Here is a 25,408-nt window from a genome sequence, read left to right as displayed (position 1 = left end):
TTAATACTGTATAATCAAAATGCTTGACATAACTTCTTTCTTTGTTGATCTTTCACTGTATTGGTGGAAATATTTTAATGTTCACTTGTTGTGAACATTCATTTTAATGTTAATTTGCTACTCTTTAAAGTACTTTGAGCTGGATCTCTTGTGGGAAAAGTGCATGTAAACTTAAAAACCAGTATATTTATAATTCTGACAATTTCCCATGAATATAAATGCAGTTGCTTTCTCAGAAAGTTCTCCATCGAAACTAGAGCCTCATATATCTGTAAACTACGAACCCAGAACGACCAGCCTTTGAATTGATTGTTAGCTGTGGGGCCTCTCGTATTAATCTCTTTCACTGTGTAATAAGTGAATTAGTGGGATGTAGAAGATGATGTATGACGAAGGCTGGCACGTCTAAAACCTACTGTAAATCCACATGCCACAGCCTCTTAATAATGTGGCCAGAGACCTCCCGGCATCATTCTTCACTGTATCCATTGACAACCTGAGACTAATACATTTTTTCAGAGTAAGACTGTGCTCTGAATTTGCTGTCAAGTCATTTGTTCTAAAATATCTACATTAAATTCATTGTAAAATGGCCCAGTTCGTTTTAAAGGACTTTTAAACACACTGCCAGCTACATAATACACCGAGCAAGACAAATAATAAAATCAAAAAAAGATTTTCTTCCTGAAAATGCAGTAGTGTGTGAAAGTAATGCTCCACACGTGTAGCCATTTTTCAAAGTGCAGTATGTAATTTGCATAGGCTTGGACACATTTCCACAAATGCAGCAATGTTTTCTACCATGTAGCAATGCTTTGTATAATCCTTCTGAAAAAAAAGTTCATTAAGTTCATTCATTGGAAGCATAACATTATCACTGTGACTTTTGGCACCCCCCTTAGTTTCTTTCAGATTTGGAAAAATCCCAACCATTGAAATATGCTCAGTAATTAGTTTTTCATCACAGAGAATATTTTGTTTTATTCAATGCAAGGGGAATTTCTTTAGACGTGTATTTTATCTCTGAGTGAGACCTCCTGCTGCAGCCCACAGAACTGTAAACTACATTCAGGAAATTATAGTCATTAGAATTTTGTTGCAGTTTCTACAAATCCAAGTGTAGCTGTGTTGTTGGCTTTCGTGTGCTGTGTCCTAACTTTTCCCATACGTCAGATGCCTTCCCAACCTCCTGTCTCCAACCCCCCACCACAACAGCTGGCGTCTCAGCGAGGACCCTGACATTACACTGCCACCCCAGCCTTTCAGTGCAGATCAAGTGTGTTAGGGGGCCCCTAATGGCCCTAACAGAAAAATGCACACAGTAGACCCAAATACAAGATATGACCCTCCAATTGATGATGAGTAAAACATTGGAAACATGGGAACAGTATAGATTTTTTTGCACATGTAGGCTATTATTGTTATATTTCATTTGTCAGGTTTAGTTATTTGTTAAAACTATACATACATGTAAATCATAGATGTGAGTAGTGATACAAAAACAAAAGTATATAAACATAAAGACACGTTAATCATGACTGCAACTTGTGATTTTTATAAGACACAGCCACAGGAATATGAACAAAAATAATTGCTTTCATTTATTGATTTTTGCATTTAAAAAAACTCCCTGTTTGTGTAATCTGCATTACTTTCTCTGTGGCATAATTATATTCTATTCAGGTTCTATTTGTTCCAAAATAGGGTTAAAAGCATGTCTCTCCTGGCCATGTCAAAGTCTGGATGAAAAATGACAGGATCCTGTTGGCTGTTCCAATTCCTTGATGTAAAGCAAGAGTCAATATTGGTTTGCTAAAAAAAAAATTAAAAAAAGACCTTCCTTGTGTAAGATTCAAAATCACAGGCCACCTTTGGCTGTATCATTTAAAACATCAGGTTCCTATTGACTGCCCCACAGGCTTGTTTAAAAAAGAATTTCTTTAGTCTGTTAAGTAAATATGATTGACACTCACTTGTTCTAATAAAGGCTTGTGGATCCTGGACTGACCTGCTCTAATTGTAATTGGGCCAAATAAAGCACAATACTGATAATAAGCGTGCTAATAGGTCACACATTTTCTGTTTATAGTCGAACAAAATTATTATTATTATTTTTTTAGCCAATTTCCTCTTTGAATAAAGCAGAGATTGGAAATGTATTTGGTAAATGTGATTGAATTACAGGTCACAGGAACATTATGGTGTTATACTATTTTGTTCCCAGATAAATTCATAATATTTGTCTTAGATCCTGTTCTCAATGTTATTGAATCAAATTACAGTTTTTCATTGACGCAGGCTGCAAAATATGCTGAATAGCTGAATTTGTCTTCCACGTCAAGAAGACGCCCGTGGTAAAGTGACCTGTGGTGAACTTCAGCTCTGTGTTTTTGCTGTCTGTCAGACTCTGTAGGACCCAGCGGAAAACTGCTCCAACCAGAGGGAGACGGAGCAAGAGAGAGAGAGGGGGAATGCTGAGTGGAGAGAAGACGCTCTCAGATCAGTCAGTGGCTTCATGGAGTTATGTACCTCTGATCCGCCGCCATGGATTGCAATCCGCGATCACTCCTTTTCATTTTACCTCTTTTATTGTCCTGCGTTATTCCTGCGTTTCCCATCATCTACCCCCCCAATGAAGGTAAGTGGACTCTCAATCTGCCGGCATTAGTGTAAGTGTAAGTGTGTGTGTGTGTGTGTGTGTGTGTGTGTGTGTGTGTGTGTGTGTGTGTGTGTGTGTGTGTGTGGGCGCGCGTGTGTGTTTGCAAATGGTGCGCTACGGCGCCCATCGCTGGCAGTGATGTGCGCTCACTGCGTACTTGCTACTGTCCAAATTATAGTGATAACAATAACAAGATGACCCAAAGCGCGTGGAAATGACACCGAGGATCACGGAGAGTCATGATCACTAACAGACAATATTTGAACAACTAACTTGAAAGTAGATCTGAAACAAGGCAGACAGTGTAGCCTAGTTTCGGATATTCTCGCGAACTGGGGGGTTAGTAGTTGTTTAAATGGGGATGGATGAATGTGATGGCTAGACAGCTCCCAAAAGCCCGTCGCAGAGTTCTTACGGGGCGAAGACATGTAGCCTAATGAAACTCCGCGTGTCTGTGTTTCCATGAGAGGTTAATGTCGATCTGTTTTTATCCATTTGGGGTGGACGCCCCAGAGTCACGCCGATTTAACGGCGATATAGGCTAAATAGAAGATGAGCACAATCGCATTGTGCGTAAAAACGCGGATGTCTGTTTTTAGGGCTCTGACCTGAATACATCCAAAACAGTTGACTTGTAGGCTGCTATGGGGATCTTAGAAACCGTCCATTTCAAGTCATGTAACGACTGTGTTTGAAATTAAAACCGACGTTTCATTAAACCTGTGAAATACGGTAATGTAAGGACGACTTAATTCCACCTATTTCCAGTGCAGTTTTCGGCCACTTCTTCAGTGATTATAAGCATGTGGCAATATTTAGAGACCCGACAGGATAAGACAGACCGGTCCACTTTCAGCAGCCGCTTCTTCAAACATGTGAAACTGCGGTGGAAACAAGTGAAGCAGTCTCCTTCTTTATTTGCACATTTGTTCAACTTTTCTTTTCTTTTTTTTTTTTACGTTTTTTTTCTTCTTCTTTCAAATTTCTTCACTTTCACGCCCTGTAGTAAATACTTCGTGGTTTAAGTGTTTTGTAGAGGGTCACAGTAGAAAGGAAAGGCACGCGCGTGCTGAAGGTGCTCCGAGTTCTCTAATATTTTAAAACTGCCCACAGGCACGAGACATAGGCTACATTTGGGAAATGATTTGGGGTCAAACTGTCTAAAAAGACCGAGCTCACAAAAACAGTCAGAAATGAAATGAAAACAGCTGCTCGCTGTATGAATGCATTGATAGTTCGTTCTGTTATTCTGAAATGGTGCTTCACGTGTAAGGAAGATATAGGTTTGAGTAATTTAAACCATAATACCAAGTAATTAAATGAATCTGACTGAGCCTTCAGTAGGTGTAATCTACTTTTCAGTAATTAAATGTTCAGATACAGAAGTGGTAAAGGCACACAACCAAGTGCCTGATCCTTCTGCCGCCTGTCAGAGAACTTTGAGGAAGTAAGTAAAGTAGTAAGTAACTCATACGAGTTTGGAAAGTCAATAGGTCAAAAGAGCAGTCCTCATATCTAACAGATTCATTCTAAACGGAAAGTTCCCCAGAACATAGGCCTACATATAACCCAAATAAACCATCGATTGTGTTGTTTCCGTTGAGTTTATTTATAATCCACGGCGCTGATGAGGACTCCTGCCACTCCAGCTGACCGATAACCAGGCCACTAAAGCTTGTGTAATTTCCATCTATGATTTCCTCCCAAACTATAGCTTGCTTTGTCAAAATTGATTTAAGTTATTTTATGAGTTTAAATTCAAAACCTGAATTCGTATATACGAAATCGTTTTGTACGCCACGTCATGTGTCAGGCAGAGACCGCTGCCCTGCTCTAAGCTTGGTTGTTATAATGCAAAAGATCGGTAGTTGTTATGATCATGGACATGGAACCATGACGGGACGAGTTGTACATCTGGAAAAAAAGTGCTCAATTCAGTAAAAGTGACTGTGTCAACTAGGCCTTCAGCAAATCTGTTCTGGTATTTTTTTTAACCAATTAAATAGTCAAGATTGAAGTAGTTTAATGAGGTATAAAGCTGATGGATATTTAGTAGCGACGACCTCAGCACTGAAAAAATAAACAAAACCACATAAAATACACATCCCCCATGACAAAATATACAATAGTCTGCTGTTCAGAGAGAGAGAGAGAGAGAGAGTGTGTGTGTGTGTGTGTGTGTGTGTGTGTGTGTGTGTGTGTGTGTGTGTGTGTGTGTGTGTGAGAGAGAGAGAGTGAGTGAGAGAAAGAGAGATAGATAGAGAGAGATGGAAAGCTAGAGAGAAAGAATTTAAAAGTGTTATGAGAGAGAGAGAGAGAGAGAGAGAGAGAGAGAGAGAGAGAGAGAGAGAGAGACATCTATATCCAATTAAATTCCCCTTTCCAAGACATAAATCTGCCAGAGAGTGTCAGTATCGAGCCGCTCCGTCTCCATATTGTATATAAATTCATACAGACTGCTAAACCGCAAATTTGACCCAATAACAGGACAAAAACACTTTGAATCTGTAGAGAGATGCGTCCCTTGTCCGGTTGAAATGTTTACCAGAGTTGGCACAAATGGATCGTCTTGCTTTATGAATCTGTTCATGCTGCACTGTCCAGCCTCAATCACAGCTCATATCTTAAACAGCCTAGTTGTCAGAGGTGGAGTAAAAAAGAACAGAAATACATTACAAAGTTATAAACTCACTGACCAGAGCCGCATTTCTCCTCATGGAGTAAAATAAAGCAGAGGGCACTGTAACTTTTTATTGGAGCAGATCTGAGTCCTACTGGTTTGTAAAAGTCACATTTAAGTTGCTAAAGATGCTAGAAAGTGTTTATTATTTAAAATTATAGCCATGTTTATAATTAAACACAATGACACACGTGCCAAATCACAAAACCTAGGTCAATGTCCACATGAGTCAAGAATAAAGTTATACTGGCTTGTATTTCTATGCCGACAGTCTGCTGCTGATCACATCTAAACGCGCAGCAGATAATGAAAAGAGCTCTCAAAATTAACAAAGTTGCCTGTTAAAAAATCGATGGTGATAAAAGGATCTGCTGTAACACATTGTTGTGGCTTATATCAGTGAATTGGGAATTAAATAAAGGCCTGATTTTGCCAACGTGTAGACTCTGTGGGACTTTTCATAGACTTAATGGAATACATTAATTAATTACATAAGCCTAAAACGTAAAGAAAAAAATATTTTAATGGAAAACAATCCTCAACTTTGAACAGAATGATTTAAATATTGTTTTATTATTTATTTTCCTCATCATTTATAAGGAACCAGAGTTCTAGTTCTATTTCTTGTAATCTACTGTCCCATCTCCTCACCGTGCCTTCACCAACCCCCCCTAAAATAATAAAAAAAAACAAAAAAAAACTGAATTTCTTGTGTGGCTTTTATTAGATCGTAATGCTCTTTTATACAACTTTTGGGGGAAAGTTGAGGAAGACACAGAGGAAATCCCTGAGAATAGCATTTGGTGGCGCGGATTCACGAGAAATTTGGGCGTATATGAGATATTGTTAGAAAATATTTCCCCCCCATATTTAATCGAAAAATTAATAAATAAAGTTGTTAGTTGCTATTGCTGTGGTGCAGCATGTCCCTTTGAGCGCCTACGTGGTCTGATGTTGGCCCGTTGCGGAGCGTCGGGAGGCCTCGGGTATTTTTAGCCGACGGTAGGGAGGCTTGGCCCGGAGAGCCCGGCGCAGCAGTCCCGCTGGGACGGATGGGCGTTTGTGAGCGATGGTACCTTTCAGAGGTGCTGTAAATGTGCTTACACATGCCCCTCCTTTAAAAATAAACCCCCTTTCTCTACATATACTATTGGCCTATATTTATATATGTGTTGGCCAAACATTGAACTGAAGATGGAGAGTGCCATCTTCAAGTTGACATCATGTGTTGAAGCTTCAGATGCAGATACAAAAATATGGTGTGTGTGTTTGTTTCTGTGCATCAGTTTGTAGCTTATATGTAGATATATAAGATAATACAGTAGCCTATGTGTGCAGGAGTGCTGTTTATGCCTTTATGTGTGTTTAAGTCAATGTGTGTAGCCATAAGGTATACAAGCATAAGGCAAAGGGTATAATCATAGAAGAAAGAAAGAAAGAAAGAAAGAAAGAAAGAAAGAAAGAAAGAAAGAAAGAAAGAAAGGGGAATGGGGGCAGAGGGGTTGGGCAAGCAGCAGCAACATCAGACAGAGCGACTCTGCACTTGAATAATTCATAATGGGAGGTGAACACTTCACCCTTTAACACAGACACAAGTCGCCTTGCTTTGCCTGCACTGCGGCCTGCCAACCTTCACATGCCCAGAGCCAAGCTGCAAAGACAAAGCCCTTTTTACTTTGTTCACCACTAGAATACTGGAGATATTAGAAGAACATGTGCATGCTACTTTCCTATTCTATTCTGTTCTTTTCTATTCTGAGTGGAGTGACTTAGTCCAGATGGAAGGATCTCCGCTTTACTGATCAAGCCATGTGTTGATTCGGGACCAGTGACAGCTTCTTCTTCTTCTTCCTCCTCTTATCAGACATTTTAATTGTGTCTGAGGATTACATTTCCACGTAGCAAATCATGTTTTATATCATCGTATTTTACCGGAAGTGAGGGACTATTGAGTTCAAGTTTTTGCTAGAGAGTCATGGTTAACTTAGCTGTTAAATTATGAGAACATAGACATCAAAATAAACCCCCTGTAGATCTTTGCTCCAATGTTTCATGTTAATATTTCAACATCTGCTATGCCAAGCGATAGTAGGTCACTAGCAAGTGAAAGAAAAAGAGAATTACACTGCTATGTGACAAGTCTCTAATTGTATTTGCAAGGTGCTCATTAGGTTTTCTGGCTGGGTGATACAATGTACCCCACTCCCACACCCCCATTCATGCATCAGTTTGTGAAACCTCGCAGGGCACTCTGGTTGCCTGTGGCGTGATAGAGTCTTCTCATACTTCCGTTTGGTCAGGGTCAGTTTATGTGTGTGGGTGTTTGATGGTGGCCTATAGGTATGTGTTTATATATTGATTCACCTGTTTCTACCCCGTGTGATGTTTTGCTCCCTCCCAGACAGGCTGGCTCAGTTTGCTATTAATACTCCTAGTTCCCGTTCAGAGGCACTCCCTGATGGGGCAGGGGCTATATGCTTGGCTGACGCTAGCTTGCTAACCGACCGTGTGTGTGTGTGTGTGTGTGTGTGTGTGTGTGTGTGTGTGTGTGTGTGTGTGTGTGCGTGCGAGGGAGCGAGAGTGAGAAAGACTGTCAGCAAATGTTTGTGTATGCTCTTATTTTGTGCCCGCTTTGACTACGCATGTGCAAGAATTTGTGCATGTTTTGGTGAGCATGTGCATTTGGTGAGTGTATGCATATATATGTGTGTGTGTGTGTGTGTGTATAAGTGGGTTTGTAAATGCTTTTATTTTGAGGGTGGATGTGTGTTCATCTATTTGGTACATTTTAGTAAAAATAGCTACGTGTGTTACATTGTGTGTTTACTCCTCTAGTTTCTTGGATGGGGCACATATTTTGGTGTGATTTTGTGTTTTCGTAACTATATGTACTGTGCTCGTGTTTATGCATGCATCTTTGAGTGTGTTAGTGTGTGTGTGGGTGCTGATTTCCCCAGCCAAGTGCAGCTGGAGGGGGCTATTTCCTCCTGTGATATGACTGCCGTCTAATTTTCTGCTCTCAAATTCCCCCGCTCGGCTCAATTTGAGTGGTGGGCTCGGCTCGTTGAGAAATGTAAATTGGAACCAATGGCCCTGAATGCTGAGCTGCTATTATCTGACATGAACAGATAGCTTCATTAGACTCTAATAGGAATGTGTCTACTGCCACTCAACTGGCTGAGTGGCTTAGCATGGCTACAGCTCAGGTGAGCCTCAATTCAGTAGATTTTTTAGCCTGGAATTTGATAATGTGTCTCTTTGTGTGTGTGTGTGTGTGTGTGTGTGTGTGTGTGTGTGTGTGTGTGTTTGTTCCTTTCTCTGCTTTCCCTTCCAGGGTTCTTTATTTGCCATGCTGGCTGATAGTTATCAGACTTGCCTGGAGAAAATGATGATTTCCATCTCAACCTTTATTTTAGTGTGAAACAACAATTAGTTCACAGAGCAGCAAAATCACTTTTCTCTGCAAATGTAGTTATGAGGGGTAAATCTTGCTTGACTAAAATTGTGCCACAGCAGTCATTCATGACCCACACAGACTCTCTTTTACTCTCTTTGTCTTGGGAGATGTGTACACTCTTGCTTATTGAAGCTTTGCATGGGAGCGTACAGGGAGATTGTATTCCTTATATTTTCAGAGTGAATAGAGTTACAGCTGGGGGGCCTGACTGCACTGCTTCTTCACTTTGTTGTGTATGTGTGCACTGAGTTGGGTAAGTATGTGTGTCTCTGTGTGTACACTTGTTTGTGTATGTTGAGCTGTGGACTGATTTGCTCTCAGCAGGATGATGAAGAGGCTGAGTCAGTTTCAGGTTCAACCTTAAGGAAGAGACCATTAGAAGGTACATCTGTTTGCACTAGATGCAGGTCACTTAGTGTGCAGGTTAGTAATGGCAGCAACATATAAATTAATGTGTAATTTTTTTTGGTAAGTCAAAATCCGTCACAGTAAACATAATGCATTTATGTTAGAATCATTTTAAAAACATTGTACCCAACAGCTTTGAAAAGCCCTTTTTAGAATGTCAGGTTGTTTTCTCAGTAATAAAAAAAAGACAAATAAAACTAAACATCTTCCTTAAAAAGTGCACAAACAAGAGTCATGACAACCATAGTTGTATCACCATTTGTCACACTTTCGCCCACTTGGTTTATTGGTTTGTTTCTTCTTTACACTACAAATACAGCATTAGAGCCCATTCATTTTCTGTTTGGGAAACAGAATGAAAGAGAATAACAATTTTACTCAAAATGTAATTAATTTAAATGAATATTGCCACCGTATTGCCATTAGTTTTGTTGTAGCCACACGAACAGTTGCTTCCAGTTATTTTATTCGAAGTGGAAGTACTCACAAGCTTTATTTAGTTATTGTTTCATGTTTGAACCCAAACAAAATCTGGTGCCAAAATGCAGTGATAGCTCGCCTACTGAAGTACATACAGCACAAGCTGCCTTCACATTCCTCACTCCATATGTCATGGTCCATAATGACAGTTGTATTTGATGACAATAATTCATACCACAGCCATTTGTACATACTAAGAATAGACAATGTTCAAAGCTCATTTCTTCTGTGCTTGAGGAAGATACTTCATGGTAGAGTGGATTTGGCCAACATATGTACTTAGAGGGATGCTAAGCATTATCTGTATGTGTGCATAAAAGTGACCTATTTGGTCTGAGGAGGTGGGCAATATAAAAAGTGTGTTTGCCAGAAAGTCACAACACCAAAATTGCTCTCTGCTCCACCTTAAATACTGACATGGCGGCGACTTTGTCACCATATGAAACCCAAAGCTTTAACATGCTCCATCATGCAAATGGAGCTCCTTGTCTGATTTGTCATATTCCATCTATTAGACACGGATTTCCCAATCTACACCCTGGTTTCTGTTTGATATGAATGAATTCTTGGCAGGACAAACATAAAATTGTATTTTCATTCATTATAAACAGAGTTATATTTTGTTTTCAGTGTGACCAATCACATTCTGACCACATCTGAAACTGCCGATTGCATCTGAATTTAGATTTCATACAGTTGTGCTTTACGTGGTGACAGTCCAATCATCATGGGGGTAGTAGAAAGGGTTGTTCCATGGGTCAAAAGCATGAGACTTGGAAAAGAAACACTTCTTGTTTTTTTTTTTTCAAATGTTGTTGAAATGTCTAGTTTAGTCCAATATCTCTTCAGGATATTTGTGTTGTAGGTAGTTTGCCTGACCAAATCCTGCTTCGCTGTTTCAGACAGCAAGACAAGAAAGCCATCTCTCACCATTGGTCAGCATAGGATACGTAGCATGTGTGTGTGTGTGTGTGTGTGTGTGGCAGCTGAGCAAATAAAGTCACGATGAGTGCTTGAGGTTGGGGATCCCTCCTGTGGGATTAGATGAAACTAATTGGGGCTAACGAGGCCTAGACACTCATATGTTCTCTTTGTTTTCCCTCTCTTTCTCTTCCTCACCACAGTCAACCTGTTAGATTCTAAAGCAAGCCAAGGGGAGTTGGGATGGATTTCCTACCCATTGCATGGGGTGAGTAACCTCTATCTCTACATTTACCCACATCATGTCTTAATATGCTTACATTAGGGGGGCACATCCACCGACACACATGAATGATGAACACATCCACAGATTAACCCACTTTTCTTGAGATGTTTTTTTGTTCATTCTCCATCTCTTATGTTAAAGGTTAAGCATTCGGAGCTTGACATATGGTCAAGATGCTTAAGGGAAAATGTACTGCTTGTATCTGCGGTGCTGTATTTAAAGAAAGATTAAAGCATTAAAGGATTTTAGGTTGTAGCATCAAAATCATCCACACAAGAATGTTGACAGGCTTACCCCTTTTTTTGGTAAATATCACATTAACAACAGAGATAGCATTACCTGCTGTTGCATGTACACATTGTAATTCCATTGTTGAGATTTCACTTGTTAATCCATTTCTTCTTACTTGAAAATACACAACATTCTCAGTCACACGTGCTTTAATACAGTTACTAGTCTTTTAACACGTTTCACGTTGTTAAAAAATCTACGTATAGCACTCGTTAGAGATGTGTTTTAGTGCTGAAGAATTCTATAACTTTTTACATGTAAGAATTGTACAGCTTTCATTAAACAAACAAAATAACAAACAGCAATGTTACAGTTACATAGTTCCATACATGTGAAAAAAAAATCTCTGCAGCCTCATCTATCAGCCTGTCTCTGCTACCAAAGTCCCTTGAGTGGGCTCTTGCTCAGTGTTTATTTGTCTAACTAGTTAGACTACTGTGCCTTGGGGCTGGGCCACTGAGACACACACACACACACACACACACACACACACACACACACACACCCACACACACACACACACGCACACACGCACACACACACACACACACACACACACCACACTTCCTATTTTTTTCTTTATTAAGTGTTAGAATTACTCCTTGGCAGTGGCTTAAGGTAATCCAGTCATTTGTTCCGTGGAGCTGCCAAACCTTGTTTCCTTCGGCCATATACAGTGCTGGCACTGTCAAAACGTTCAGTTTCTTCATGAGGTTGAACCACAATGAAAAAATGACCTGAAGGAAAAAGTGCAACATGCATTTAGTCAAAAGACAATTGCAGGCTACAGGACAATTGCGTGGCCATTTCAAGGAGAGATTGATGTTGTGCTGATAGAAGTTATTCACGTGTAGGAAAATGCGCACCGATGTCAGGGAATTGATCCAGCATTGAACATTGGAATGCGTGAAAGAGGTTATGCAGTGTGCGCAGAGAGATCTGCTTTATTTCATGTTATTTGCTTTGAACGAGTTCAGAAGAAAAGCGTGTGGTTATACAGTTCATAAAAATGCTGCAGGAATGGAAGCCAATGTCATGAGAATGACTCCAGAGAGAAAGAGAGGGGATAGGAGGGGATCAAAAAGAAAGGAGAGACAGAGACAGGCAAAATGGATGAACAAAGAGAGAGAGTAAGAAAGAGAGAGAGAAGAGGAGAGAAGGAAGGACAGCAAAGGATGAGAGAGACAGAGAGAGAGATATTGCTGATGATCAAGTCCTCAAGGTGAATCATCTGTAATTACTCACGTCATCCACTGACTGCGCTCCGATAAGCAGCCCGCCCTGGGAGAGTGCTGCTCACAAATGATTTCTCATAATGTGGCAGTGGCACTGAGCCCTCACACACACACACACACACACACACACACACACACACACAAACACTATTCACATTGATGGAGAGGCCGCGGCTATTGGCCTACCGAGACACACCGTTCTCCGGTCAGAACAAATTAAGAGCTTAGTCTCCACAAGATGTTCGCTCCAGAGCCTCCGACTAGACTGACAAGTATGTGTGTGTGTGTGTGTGTGTGTGTGTGTGTGTGTGTGTGTGTGTGTGTGTGTGTGTGTGTGTGTGTTTATGTGTAGAGTGTGTGTGATCCAGATATACTGTTATCTGTCTGGGAGGCAGTCTGATTGCTGAGCAGTGTCCAGGGGGCTTAGCCCTTCACAAGACTAAAGAGTGTTAAAGATTACATTCTTGCATGCTTTCGTAGCATTCTTCAGCAACAACCCAACACCCCAGACACTGACTGTGAATACAAAATTGAATTAATGGGCACATACAAAGTGAAGTCCATTTTTCATAGGAACCAACAGGGTGATACAACTGCATTTCTGTTTTTTGCCAGGACTGTTGTATATTGACTCAATTGTTTGTTTTTGCTTAGCTAGTCATTATTTACAATGTGAAATTTATAATACTAAAATATTTTAACTATTAAATGTTAAAAGTATAGAAACCCACATATTTGCTCATCTACTTATTTTGACAATGTTTTGTATTTTTTATATTAATAAAACAAGTGTATGCCAGATTTTATAAAACACATGGTTCCTTATAGGATCATCATTATGATGAAGTGAATGGGACTGATTATTCACCATCCCAAGAAAAAAAAGGAAAAGAATGTAGAACTTGTATTGTATGTGCAGGGAAATATCCTTCTTGTAAATGTGTTTACATGTTAGGCTCATACTCTCCACAGGATTGTAGATCTTTCATAAAAGCAAAGTCACAATGGCATTGACTGAGCTTTTGTATACAGCGAGGAAAATGCTTGACATCTATAGAAAAAAAAGCCGGCAGTCACAATGTGTGAACTCATGAGAAATACTTAATACACGCAGACATTCACATCTCACATACTAATTCTCAGGTCTGGAAGAGGAGGGTGGTGGGGGGCCATGCACAGTATAATGGCATGGCTTTCTATATTCTGGACGAGGTCCACCACTTCAGTCAGCCAGCTTTCTATTTTTTATTTTTGCTGTCAAAGTACAGACGGCTGTTTCAACTTCTTTAGTCAGCCAATGGCTCTTAAAGCCCCCCATGCCCTGCTGCCACCCCATCTGTGAAATCAGCTGACCAGCATAAAGTGCTCACATTGCCCCCCAGAAAGAGAGAGAGTACAGAGAAAAGCCCATCCATAAACGAGGATTAGTAGGGAGGGCAGAGGGACCAGAGAGGAGGAGGAAGAGGATGAAGTATAAATTGTGTTATTTACTTTCTTTCTTGTAAGACCAGCTGATGCAAGCCCTCTGACTGACAGCAAGTATACAGCATGGCAACATATTCAGATACACCCTTCAGCACAAAATATTCATTAGACCTGAGCATGATTAAAAAGCACAAACAAACCAGCAAAATGCCCTACCAGTGTAACCACTGCAGTACTTTGAATGTATTGCAGCCACGGTTCTTTGGAATTGATTGAAAATTCATTGTTTCCAGCATCCTTCAGCAACTGTTGCTGATGTGTCCCTGAGCAATGCACAAACATGGACTAGTAGGGCAAGGCTTTGAGCTGTTCAAAAACAGGAAGAAGAGACGGTATGAAGTGTGTATTTAGGTTTCCCTTTGGTAAGAGCGGCTGATGAAATGTCCTCTGACTGATATGCTGCAGTTGTCGTGTCTGTGACCCTACTGCCCTCAATGGAACCCAACGGCTCTGCACTTGCTCTGGGCGCTCCAGATTTTTAGATTTAACCACTCCAGCTGCAGAGGTATAATGGACAGTTGTAAATACACTTTATATGTTGTTGTCTGTTTTTTCCCAATATTTTTATTATAAAGCCCCATTTAGTAATTCCACGTCCAAAAAATCCTAAAATCTAAAATCTCTTTTATATTAGTTAAGCAATAGCTCACGACACGTTGTAGTATGTTGTTAATATATTACTCACATAATATTCTCAATCTTCCTTAAACACAACTAGTCTTAAATGCATCGTTATCCTATACTGGTCCATAACCAGGTCCATTAACTCCCATTGACCTGCGTTTCTTTGAAGTGGGTGAACTTGTGTGCTGACTCGCTGACTCTGAGACGTGCCTGGTGCCGTAGTTGTAGATGTCATGAGCAGATCAAGTTACCACACTCCATTTTGCTGTCCCTTTAGCTGCTTCACCTACCTACAGCACTGATCAGAGAAACCAGGAGCGAGGTCACACCAAACTGTGCCCCAACTGTGGGGTGTCAGGGGTCTGGTGTAGGGTCCTAGTGTTGTTATATATCAATTAGAGGACAGGGAGAGAGGAGTTACACCCCCATGGAGAGAAAGAAGGGGGTTGCTGCTCACTTGAGACCTTTATTTATCCTGGTTGACGTACAAACAGTTTCACCAATTCACAGTGGGAGTTGCCTCCAAAAGGTAGTCGTGGTAAAAATGTTGCCTCTGGATTAGCAAAAACAAACTGTTTACTATTCTTGTCTGACAATTTGGATGCCCATGAAATAACATGCCCAGAACATGCTTTAACGTAGAGCATTATCCTGTTTTTCATAGAGACATTCTCTATTTATTTCACTTCCTCCTTGTCAAGTGAAGGACACAAAACAAGCCTCAGTTAACAAACTCGGGGAAGTGATTCAAGGTTGTCATGATGTAATGTTTGGGGATGGGGAAGAGGATAGCTCCATGTAATAGATGCTATCCTCCAGAGTGGGATCCTCACATCAAGCGGAGGTCTCATTTACTTTGGCAGAGACTTGCTTAAGTCAAGCAAGTAATCTTCTTTGGAATAGGATATGGCGAGCCTAAAAGCCACATTTAAGCATACATACAGACTGATGCATACACACACACACACACCTGGGTTTGATTTTGAACTCTGTGTATGTGTGTGTGTGTGTGTGTGTGTGTGACTGTTTGTGTACAGCAAACTTCAGACCCCTCCCAAAGACAGCTTAAAAGCGGAGAGCAATCACTCGCAGTCACTTTAGATTTATCCCTGTTTGCATCATATTGGTGGACATGAAAGTACATAAAGGGATAAGACATAAATCCTGCAGCTCTCACAGACATCTGCTTACAAAGACTGAGTATTATACACACACACACACACACACACACACACACACACACACACACACACACACACACACACATTCATTCATTCATGCAGAAACACAAATGCACAGACGCACACAATATGCTCATACATATGACAACAAGTGAAACATAGTTCATGTTCACAAACACACACACACTTGCTCACTCAGTATATAGATGCGTACGTACAGTAATGCACACTTGTTCTGTGAGAAACCAATTTTGCCAGAGTAGCGTACTTTTAGGGTAACGGAAAACAAATGTGGCAAAATATAAAGTAGCAATCATTTTCTCAGTGGAGAAGCTCTTGAAACAGTAAGATAGGGTATGTGCAATCTAGAGTATTAAGTCTGCTCAACTGACATTTGCTCCATCGTCTTAAGTTTTTCATTAGATGCCAGATCATAAAGAGGTAGAAAGGAAGGCACAAAGCCAGTCCTCCAATACTATACATGCTGTGTGCTTTTTATATTTGATTAAAGAAAAGTATTTTTCCAGCTCTCATTATGAATTGTTTTACATTTTTACATGGCCACTTTGCCATTTGCCAATATTTTGTTGCAAATATAAGCTGCTTGTCATCTTATTGTACATTGTCTCAAGGCGAAGGTGTATAAACAACCCTGTCTTCAAGAAATTACATTTAATTTGTTTGGCTGAGAAACCGATGACAATGTTTTTTCTCTTTTAAAGAAGTGGTCTTGTACAAAGTGCAAGACTTTGTCACCAGAGCCTAGGGTTTGCATCCTGAGTTACACAAGTTCAGAAACACTTTAGTCAAGGTTAGGAAAATATTGTGGTTTTGGGAGAATGTAGAAACAAGTCAGCAGATCTTTCCCAAATCATAGACATCATAGTGCTTTGAATGCCTAAACATAACCATTAAAACGATAATCATGCTTTACGCTACAATGCCACAAACAGATATAAAGGGAAAACTAATGTTTTAAGACTTTTCAGATACTTTCATTAACATTTCCGCCTTAAAAGTGTAATTTATGCAACATTTAAACACATGTTCTGCTGTTAATGCAGTAGTAGTAAGTAGTGTATACATTTAATTTCTAGCATGCAACAAAATATATGCTGTAATGTAATCACATCATGGCTCTATACAACAATTGACACATGTGGCCTATTTTCATGCATTTTCGGACAGAATGTAATCTGTATATTTCTGTATTGTCTTTATTTAGTAGGTCATATTTTTAACCAACAGCGGTGACGCATCACATCTGCACAAAGAAGTTAGATTCCGGGTTGTGCTGCTTTCAATCCTGGCAGAAAGCCATGTTTAACTATAACAGAATGTGTATATATGTGTATATATATATATATATATATATATATATATATATATATATATATAAAGCTGAAGCAGATTAGGATGCTTTCTTTTCATGTAAACTGTAAGTACATTGTCGTATCAAACATAACGTCAACAGAATCACTAATCAGCAATCAAGTGGCAGCTCTTGTCTTCCTCTGCTTTCTGTTGTGTCAAAGTCTATCAGCAAATGTTTTTTGCACGTTATCACAACATCATTTCTACCTATATTATACGCTAAGCTATTTAATTTGAGAGTAAAGTGAGGTGAAATGTTAAGTTTAGCTTCATCTCTTTATATTTAGCCCCACTCAATAGTGTCTACTTTCCCCTGTTATTGTTAGACCTATAAAGAACTTAGACTACAGTCTGATGAATGAGGTGATGCCGAGGAAAGCATGACGGGGGAGACTAAACACCAATGGAATCTTTCCCCTCAGTTTTCCTCTCACTTTATCTCTCTCTCTTTCCCTCCCTCTTCTTTATTTCAGCTCTATCTCTTTCACTTTCTCTACTCTCCCCTTTCTTCTTCTTCTCTCTCTCTCTTTCTCTCTCTCTCTCGCTCTCTCTCTCATGGGTGTTTCATTAACTTTACTGTGAGATGAAACGCAAGTGGCTATCCTTCAGCCTGAGAGCTCCTTGAACACCACACACTCATATATGTGCTTTACACCCACACACCCCGCACACACACCCATGGACGGGCACACAAAACCATGTAATAGAGAACCTCGACTTTCTTAGCTCGTCATTAATTCCGGTGTTAGGCTGAAAGCACCTGCTGTGTCCGCCTGCTTTGGGACTTTAAACACTTCACATGAGCCTTATGTGAATGTATATGTGTGTGTGGGTTTATGTTTCCATTAATGCTTGTGTGAAAGGAGCGATAATTCAGTTTCCACTTACCCAGAAAGCGTTTCTCTTTCTCTCTCTGTCTCTCCCTCTCTCCCTCTCTCTGAAGAAAGCACTGCTCATTCAGGCATACATCCATTCAGAATTTTCACGGAATGAAATACAAATAGCAAAAAGCATCAATTTATACATTTAGGCCAATTCGTTGTAATGACTGTCATTTTAACCACAATGAGCCCAGTGTTTCAGGTGTTTGCCCATTCATCGTCGCTCCGATTCAGTGCTGATTTGCCTGGACAGCGAAGCCAAAGCGCATGATCAATGAGTCTTCCCGCTGTGTTGAATTCAAAAGGAATGACCCCGCTTTCTTTTTCTCCTCTCTTCTCATTGCTTTCTCCCAGTGGAGGGAAAATGTAAGATAGACATGAACGTTCCTAGTATACACTCACATCTGTCATCATACTTCGTAGCTTCTTTTGTTTCATAGTGGATTCAGCACGTTTCCTTTAGTAGCAGTAGTACTGTGATGCAAATAACCAAGACTTGTGGCTTGAAAGACCTCACTTATAGAGAAAAAAAAAAAAACATGTTAGTAAAAGGGTGGAAAAAAACACTATAAGATTTGTTAATATTTAACAGCAATTAAGCAGCTTTACAAAAATTTAGTAGGATTGAGAAGAGAAATCACACTTCCTGATTTTTCTCTGAGGTATTTTCACAGTGCTCTAATCGAGAAGATTTGGCTAAGGCAGCAAGTTTGCTTTTAATTAATTTGAGTAATTTACAAGAGATCTGTTAGTGTGATTTTTCACCCTGAAGTGTTTATTAGATGCTTAGTATTCAGCAAGAGTGAATCTGGATCTAAATAATTCATCTGTAAGTGCTTATAGGGTGGAGATAACTTTTTATTTTTCTCTCTGCTATCCACCCCTCCTTTCCTCTTTCTTCCTCCTTCTCCGACTCCAAACTCCCTCTTTATCTAACCCCTTCCTCTTTAACTTCCTTACAATATCTTGGATCGTTTTTTATTCTCTTTTGACCCTAAACCCTATTTTCCCTCTATCCCCTTGCTCTCTGTCTCTCTTATTTGTCCTCTTATCATCATATATTTTTTTACCTAAACTTTTTAATCCTTTTGTTCATTCTACCTTTGCTGTTTCCTCCACCAACACCTCCTTTTGAACCTTAAATTTGCCCCCTATTTCCTCTTGCATGTATCTCTCTCTCTCTTGTTTGTTGCTCCTCCTCGTCTCCCTCTGTTTCTCTTGTCCATCTCTCCTTCTCTCCATTTTTTTCAGTGGGAGGAGATCAGTGGGGTGGATGAGCACTACACTCCCATCAGGACCTTCCAGGTCTGCAACGTGATGGAGTACAGCCAGAACAACTGGCTTCGCACCAACTGGATCCCTCGCCAGTCAGCCCAGAAGATCTACGTGGAGCTGAAGTTCACCCTGAGGGACTGCAACTCCATCCCGCTGGTGTTGGGCACCTGCAAGGAGACCTTCAACCTCCTCTACCTGGAGACGGACGACGACCAGGGCAGCCACTTCAGAGAACACCAGTTCACTAAGATTGACACCATCGCTGCTGATGAGAGTTTCACCCAAATGGACCTCGGAGATCGCATTCTCAAGCTCAACACTGAGGTGCGTGAGGTGGGTCCCATGACCAAGAAGGGCTTCTACCTGGCGTTCCAGGACGTGGGCGCCTGCGTAGCTTTAGTTTCAGTGAGGGTTTACTTCAAGAAGTGCCCGCACACTGTGAGGAATCTGGCCTCCTTCCCTGATACGGTGCCCATGGACTCCCAGTCGCTGGTTGAGGTCAAAGGCTCATGTGTCAATCACTCCAAAGAGGAGGAGCCTCCGCGAATGTACTGCAGCACAGAGGGGGAGTGGCTCGTGCCTATTGGGAAGTGTCTGTGTAACCCGGGATACGAGGAGAGAAGCAACACCTGCCAAAGTAAGACAACTCTTCTTTCATATTCAGTTGCATTTTATTTCTCAGTTCTCTCATGCTTTCAGTCATTGTTTGAAATACGGTGATACAAAGCAAAGTTTTCCAAGGCTGCAAAGTGTGCAAAGTGTTTGATGAGAAGACTGTCACACTTCATAACTGTCAGCCCAGAAGCTATAATGCCTGATGCTCAACCCTTGTGTATACATGTGTGTATGGTTGTGTGTGTATGGACATTCTGTATGTGGGATACCTTCAAAAGAACCCAATATTCCCACAGTGTTGCTGGATAGAATGTGTGCGATCTGTTAACCAAGTCTGTGAGCTGCATGGTGTAGCATGCAGTGATTCAATATACATCTTCTGTGTGACACATCATTAGCTATGGGAAGATCTTAACCAGAGTAGCAGGGATGGGACTGATAACCCAGAAGAAAGGAGTAGACTGGAGTGGATGGTGAATAATGAAATAGTTGCGGTGATGGTTGTGAGTGTTGGCGGAGTCATGAGTGGGTAGACATTGGAGTCTGGAGATACTCGACCACACCAGTCTGTTGTCGCCTTGGAGGTGGTTGCTAAAGCCAAAAAGTACATGTCTGGCCGCCTGGCTTTGCCTTTCATTTTCAATCTGTCACATCATTATCATCACACATGCATTGCAGGGGGATTGATTTAAGTTGTAGCCAGTTGGTTATTGGAAAGAATCAAAATATTTCAATGATACTGAAGATCTTTGTGGCTCCTGGTGCTACAGAACTTGAAACATTGCTCTGTAAAACACTCATTACCTGAGGGTTTTACTAGGATATTTGGCTGTTTTCCAGACAACTTGTTTATTGATTGTTATTATCCTTTGACTGTACTTGTTACTCTTCATTTAACTTTACTAACTACTTAGACATTAAGCACCTGATGCCCCATAGTAACTTTTACATTCCCTTTGGGATCAAGCAACCAGTGGGTTCAAAGGTTAAGTGTCACAAGGAGCCTTTCATCTCAGCAGAAAATATCCAAGTGCGATTAAAATCAACAGTTTTATGAGTTAGTAACTTCCCAAAAGTATGTTTATTTTACCTTTTCTTTAAAAAAGGGCTTAACATAACTAGATAACTTTGCAAAATTAAATTTCCTGTGTGGCTACCCATGGCTAGTGTTACAGCTTTTATCAATTACAGTTGCAGTACTTCATCAGTGTTTCTCTGCAACAAGATGTTTTGCATCCGTACAGTAGCTCATCCAATGCAGCAGCTCCATAAATGTGTTTTCATAATGTCCCACCATAGGTTTTGTAGAAAGCATTTACATACATAATATACATGTGAAAGAAGTAAGTTAAATGTATATGTATGTATGTAATGTATATATTAATTTAAATATCTTGTAAATAATGTAAAATAACAATAGAAGTTGTTGCTTACTTTATGCTCCACTGGTTTATGTTTCTGTATATTTTGTTTGACCATGCCAAAGACAAACAGCTGAGACAGAATCTCCAGCTGCATGTGAAACCCCACCTTCTCTTTGTTGTGGCTGGTTTCTATGGTCCATATCGGACAAGATGTGCCTCTGCCTAAGAAGCCAGGCACAGCATATATTTGAAAGCAGCCACCTCTGCACTGCGGCTGTTCCACAATGGCTTTAAAGTAAAAAAATAAAAATAAAATGTGTTGGAAGTTTGTCTTTAGCTCTCTTTTAGTCCTAGTTATTGTTGCTGGCCCTAAATGCTCCCATGTTCATCAACCCTCTCGTCTCCAGAACCATGCCCAGTGTTAATTAAAGATCAAAGGCAGTGTCCCAGGTCAAGCCCCTGCTGTCAGGGCCAAGGGAAGCTCTTTTTCTGGGTCTGTGGACTGCAGACGAACCTGTCTCACTGTCCAGATGCGAGGAGAAACTTTGTCGCAGCTGTCAGATGAAAACCTCATATGTGCAAAATGTAAAGAGCTTGGGGAAGAAGGTAAATTGTAGGCAAAATAATGACAACCAAAATAAGGGTTATCATGACATATAAATGTGCGTGTATAAAAGAAACATTTGACGGGCGCCATTTACTTCCCAACCTTATTTACTTCCATAAAAAAGGGTGTTGAAGACCTTTAAAGGCATTAGCTCGTTATTGGAAGTGTGACATGTCATTTCTAAATTTTGATCCAAATGCTATTAATAAATTAAAGGGGAAATTGTATTCAAAATGTTGCCAGCTTCAATCCACAAATTCTGCTTTTTCCCCCAAATTTGAAAGGACAACAGTTGTAGTTAGAATAGGACGTGGTGTAGACAAATGGCAGCCCGCTGTCCCCATTCATACCACCCTCTTTTCACTTCCTGTCTCTGTGAATTGTGTGAATGTTTGGATGTATTTGACAATCTCTTATTAGTTTCAGAGAGGTCTAATGGACTCTAATAAGGTCTTATGTTACCCTGGAGTGGGACAGCTGCACCAACAGGCCCCCACAGCCCCCGTGTGCAGCCGTCGGGGGGCCCCAGCGCACAGCTCGCTCTCCAGGCCCTCTGTGTTAACAGATAGATGACTGCATGCGGGTTAGGTCACCGTACAGACAGATAGCGAGAAAGATGAAAACATGTTTACAGAGCTACAGCCAGATACAACAGAATGAAACAGATGTCTGAACCATGGTTTCTCAAGTGTTTACATGTCACAGACAGAAAGCAGGCCCCAAACCAACTTGTTCATATTTTACCCCATAGCTCCATATAAAAGGTTGTTGATTTATTATTAAATTGGCTGTACATGGGAAAAAAATGTGCATTCTATAATTGGATACTGTTCCTTACATTGTTGTTTCTCTAAAATAAACAAACAAAATGAAATGCAGCTAAGACCACTAAATATAATGAATAATCTAGTAATTAAACATGCAGGTGTTTGGATTGGGTGTTTTGGTGTTGGGTGCTTTGACTGTTCTGAGTCAGATGGACGGAGCACCTTTGCTGAATATTTCATGCTTTAACGCCTCGAAGCAGCATCTTCCGTTAACCTAAGCCTCTGTTCCACGAGTGTGTGTGTGTGTGTGTGTGTGTGTGTGTGTGTGTGTGTGTGTGTGTGTGTGTGTGTGTGTGTGTGTGTGTATGTATGTCTATGAGTGAGAGAGGAAACAAGAGAGGAGAGCAGTTGCTTGTTTACACAGACTCCAAAGTGTGTTTAAGGGCTTTAATAGAATACACTCCAGTATTAGACTGTCATTATCTTGCCTGTGTGTGTGTGTGTGTGTGTGTGTGTAGCCTGAAATGTTTGCGAAAGCGAGGATGTTTTTTCAGTGGCGCCTTCAAAAGAACACATCAATTCTGTCTGGCTTTGGCAATGGGACACTGTGTGTGAGCTGCTGTTATGAGAGTGTGTGTGATATGCATGTGTGTGGCGGATGGCTGGATTACATATTTCACATCATGCAGTGTATATTGCTGTGAGCGTATTTTGATATTTCATCATTCATATCAGAGCCGATGTCAACAGATCTTTTTTCAGGGAGAAACGCAGTGAGTGCATATGGCGTTTTTTCAGACTGTACAAGGTGAATGGAAGCGTCCGTCATCGTCTGGATTACTGTATGTTTTGTGAGCAGTCTTCGGCCTTTCCACAGAGAATGTGAGGCCCGATCTAATCTCGCTAAGTCAGTCTTTCATCTGTCATTAGAACAGACTGGAGCAGGTGAACTAACTCCTATCTACCATCAGTGTGAAATTCCTGCAACCCTAATTTGATCCTAAAACAGCAAACGGATGTCTGTCTGTCGAGTTTGTGTATGAGTGTGTGTGTGTGTGTGTGTGTGTGTGTGTGTGTGTGTGTGTGTGTGTGTGTGTGTGTGTGTGTGTGTGTGCGTGTGCGTGTGCATGTGTGTGTTGCAAATGCAAGCAGCTGTTCTGCTGTATTTTGCGGAGAGACCCAGGTTTACATTCTTACTGGATTTATCAAGACACACAATCCTCAAACTTGCCAGTACCATAATGCTTATTATAATTACAGATATACAGTAAATCCATATACACAGACAGGGACATATATACTCAATATACTTAAGCCTGAGTTGCTGGTTTTGCATGGATTACTTACCATATCGTATTATAAGTGGAAGAAGAGAGAAAAGCACTAAAAGTGAAAGTAATTTTGCCACGTTTTAAAGGCACTATAAAGTAAAAATAATTTTGCACTGATGATTTATGTTCTAAAATGATTTGTTGACTGCAATGATTTCAGCATTTCCAAATGACAATGCCTTTCTCTCCTTGTTTACTTCATTTCCTTCTTCCCTCTCTGTCTCCGCTCAACCCTGTGGCTGATGGTCTTGGCCGCTGGATCAGAGACCTCCGTCTATCTAATGTTGAATGTTTTATATCACTGTCCACTCTCTCGCTAAAGTGATTTAGCTGCTGCCCTCATGCACAGACATGCTTGGCCTTCGAGCGGACACATTATACATCTTCCATTGGCTGTGTCACGCAAACCTACATCAACCTGACCAATGAAATGCTCCAAAATCCAAAATGTAGCATCCATTTCATTATTTGGTTTGAAGCAAAGCTTTAAGAATCATTTAAATGACTCCCTGTAATGTTATTGGGGTTGCTGGAACTGCCAATGAGAGGTTTGCTCATCCCTAAGGTTGGTGTAAAATGGAGGAGATCCAGTGCGGCAGGTGAAGAAAGTCATTTCACATGTTAGCTTGCAAAAAACACTCACATGCTTTCAGGAGTGGTCAGACCACACCAGAACTAAAATCCCAGTAAATTTAGGTTTTTTTTTAACTTAAGAGTTATCAAGTCACGAAGACTAGCCAGAAGGGATACCAGTGTTGCTCTGTTTCTGCTAAGTGTTTTTGTAAGATTTTAGAGCCTCTCTGCCCCTGATCAGGAACCCTTTAATGCAATTCAATTGAACTGCTGCTATCCAATTAAACCTTTAATGTTAAGCATCAAGTTTAACATGAATGTATTTAAGAGTTATACCCAATGTTTTTATAAGGAGTGGGGATTTGAATAATTTTGTGTGCCACATATGTGGTCTTCTTTCTTGAGACAAATAAAAACGTAATGCCAAATATTTTAGCATTTGGTTTCTGCTTTAAATAAGGTAAATAACAGGCCAATTAGTAAAAGCAGCAGCACTGCAGAAGTCCCATTGTCATGCTTCCATTTTCTTTTATTTTTCTCATCACCCACATTGTTTTTTGTACTGTGTTTTTTGTATATTTTTCTGCCAGGCTGTTGAGGCTGAGTGCTGTGAATTCATGGAGCTATTGGCTCTCTTCTGGTCCCTTGGAAGGACTCTGTTTGTTTGTGTTGGCCATTCTATAACTGCCCAGCTCTCCACAAGAACAAGTCAGTTCTTCACACAAACCACATCCCCTAAATTAAAATGACAGTATCTAGCAACAGGCTTATATACATCACAGATTATTTTCTTGCCTTCTTTTGTTAGCAAATATGCATTTGCATTATTATATTTGTTTCTCTGTGTGTGCATCATAGAATAGTAGCATTTATTTATCCAGTTCACTGAGTCCTCTGGGCCGTTGTTCCTTTTT

The 25,408-nt window shown here is 40.4% G+C and overlaps 1 protein-coding gene across 4 annotated transcripts in view; it reads left to right on the top strand.

Annotated features, from left to right (window-relative positions):
• Nucleotides 1-2,468: 2,468 nt before the first annotated feature.
• epha3 (eph receptor A3) overlaps nt 2,469-25,408 on the top strand; it is a 100,363-nt gene continuing 77,423 nt past the window's right edge. For all 4 annotated transcript variants that reach the window (XM_078261611.1, XM_078261610.1, XM_078261613.1 and 1 more), the window contains exons 1-3: nt 2,469-2,638; nt 10,809-10,873; nt 19,214-19,874. In XM_078261611.1, coding sequence (XP_078117737.1) covers nt 2,545-2,638; nt 10,809-10,873; nt 19,214-19,874 — 820 coding nt within the window. In that variant the 5' untranslated portion in view covers nt 2,469-2,544. The remainder of the gene's footprint in view (nt 2,639-10,808; nt 10,874-19,213; nt 19,875-25,408) is intronic.

Source organism: Sander vitreus, chromosome 11 (genome assembly GCF_031162955.1).
Source record: "Sander vitreus isolate 19-12246 chromosome 11, sanVit1, whole genome shotgun sequence".
In the NCBI taxonomy this organism is placed as follows: Eukaryota; Metazoa; Chordata; class Actinopteri; order Perciformes; family Percidae; genus Sander; species Sander vitreus.
The sequence above is the reverse complement of the archived record's forward strand: the minus strand, read 5'-3'. Positions and strand labels throughout refer to the sequence as shown.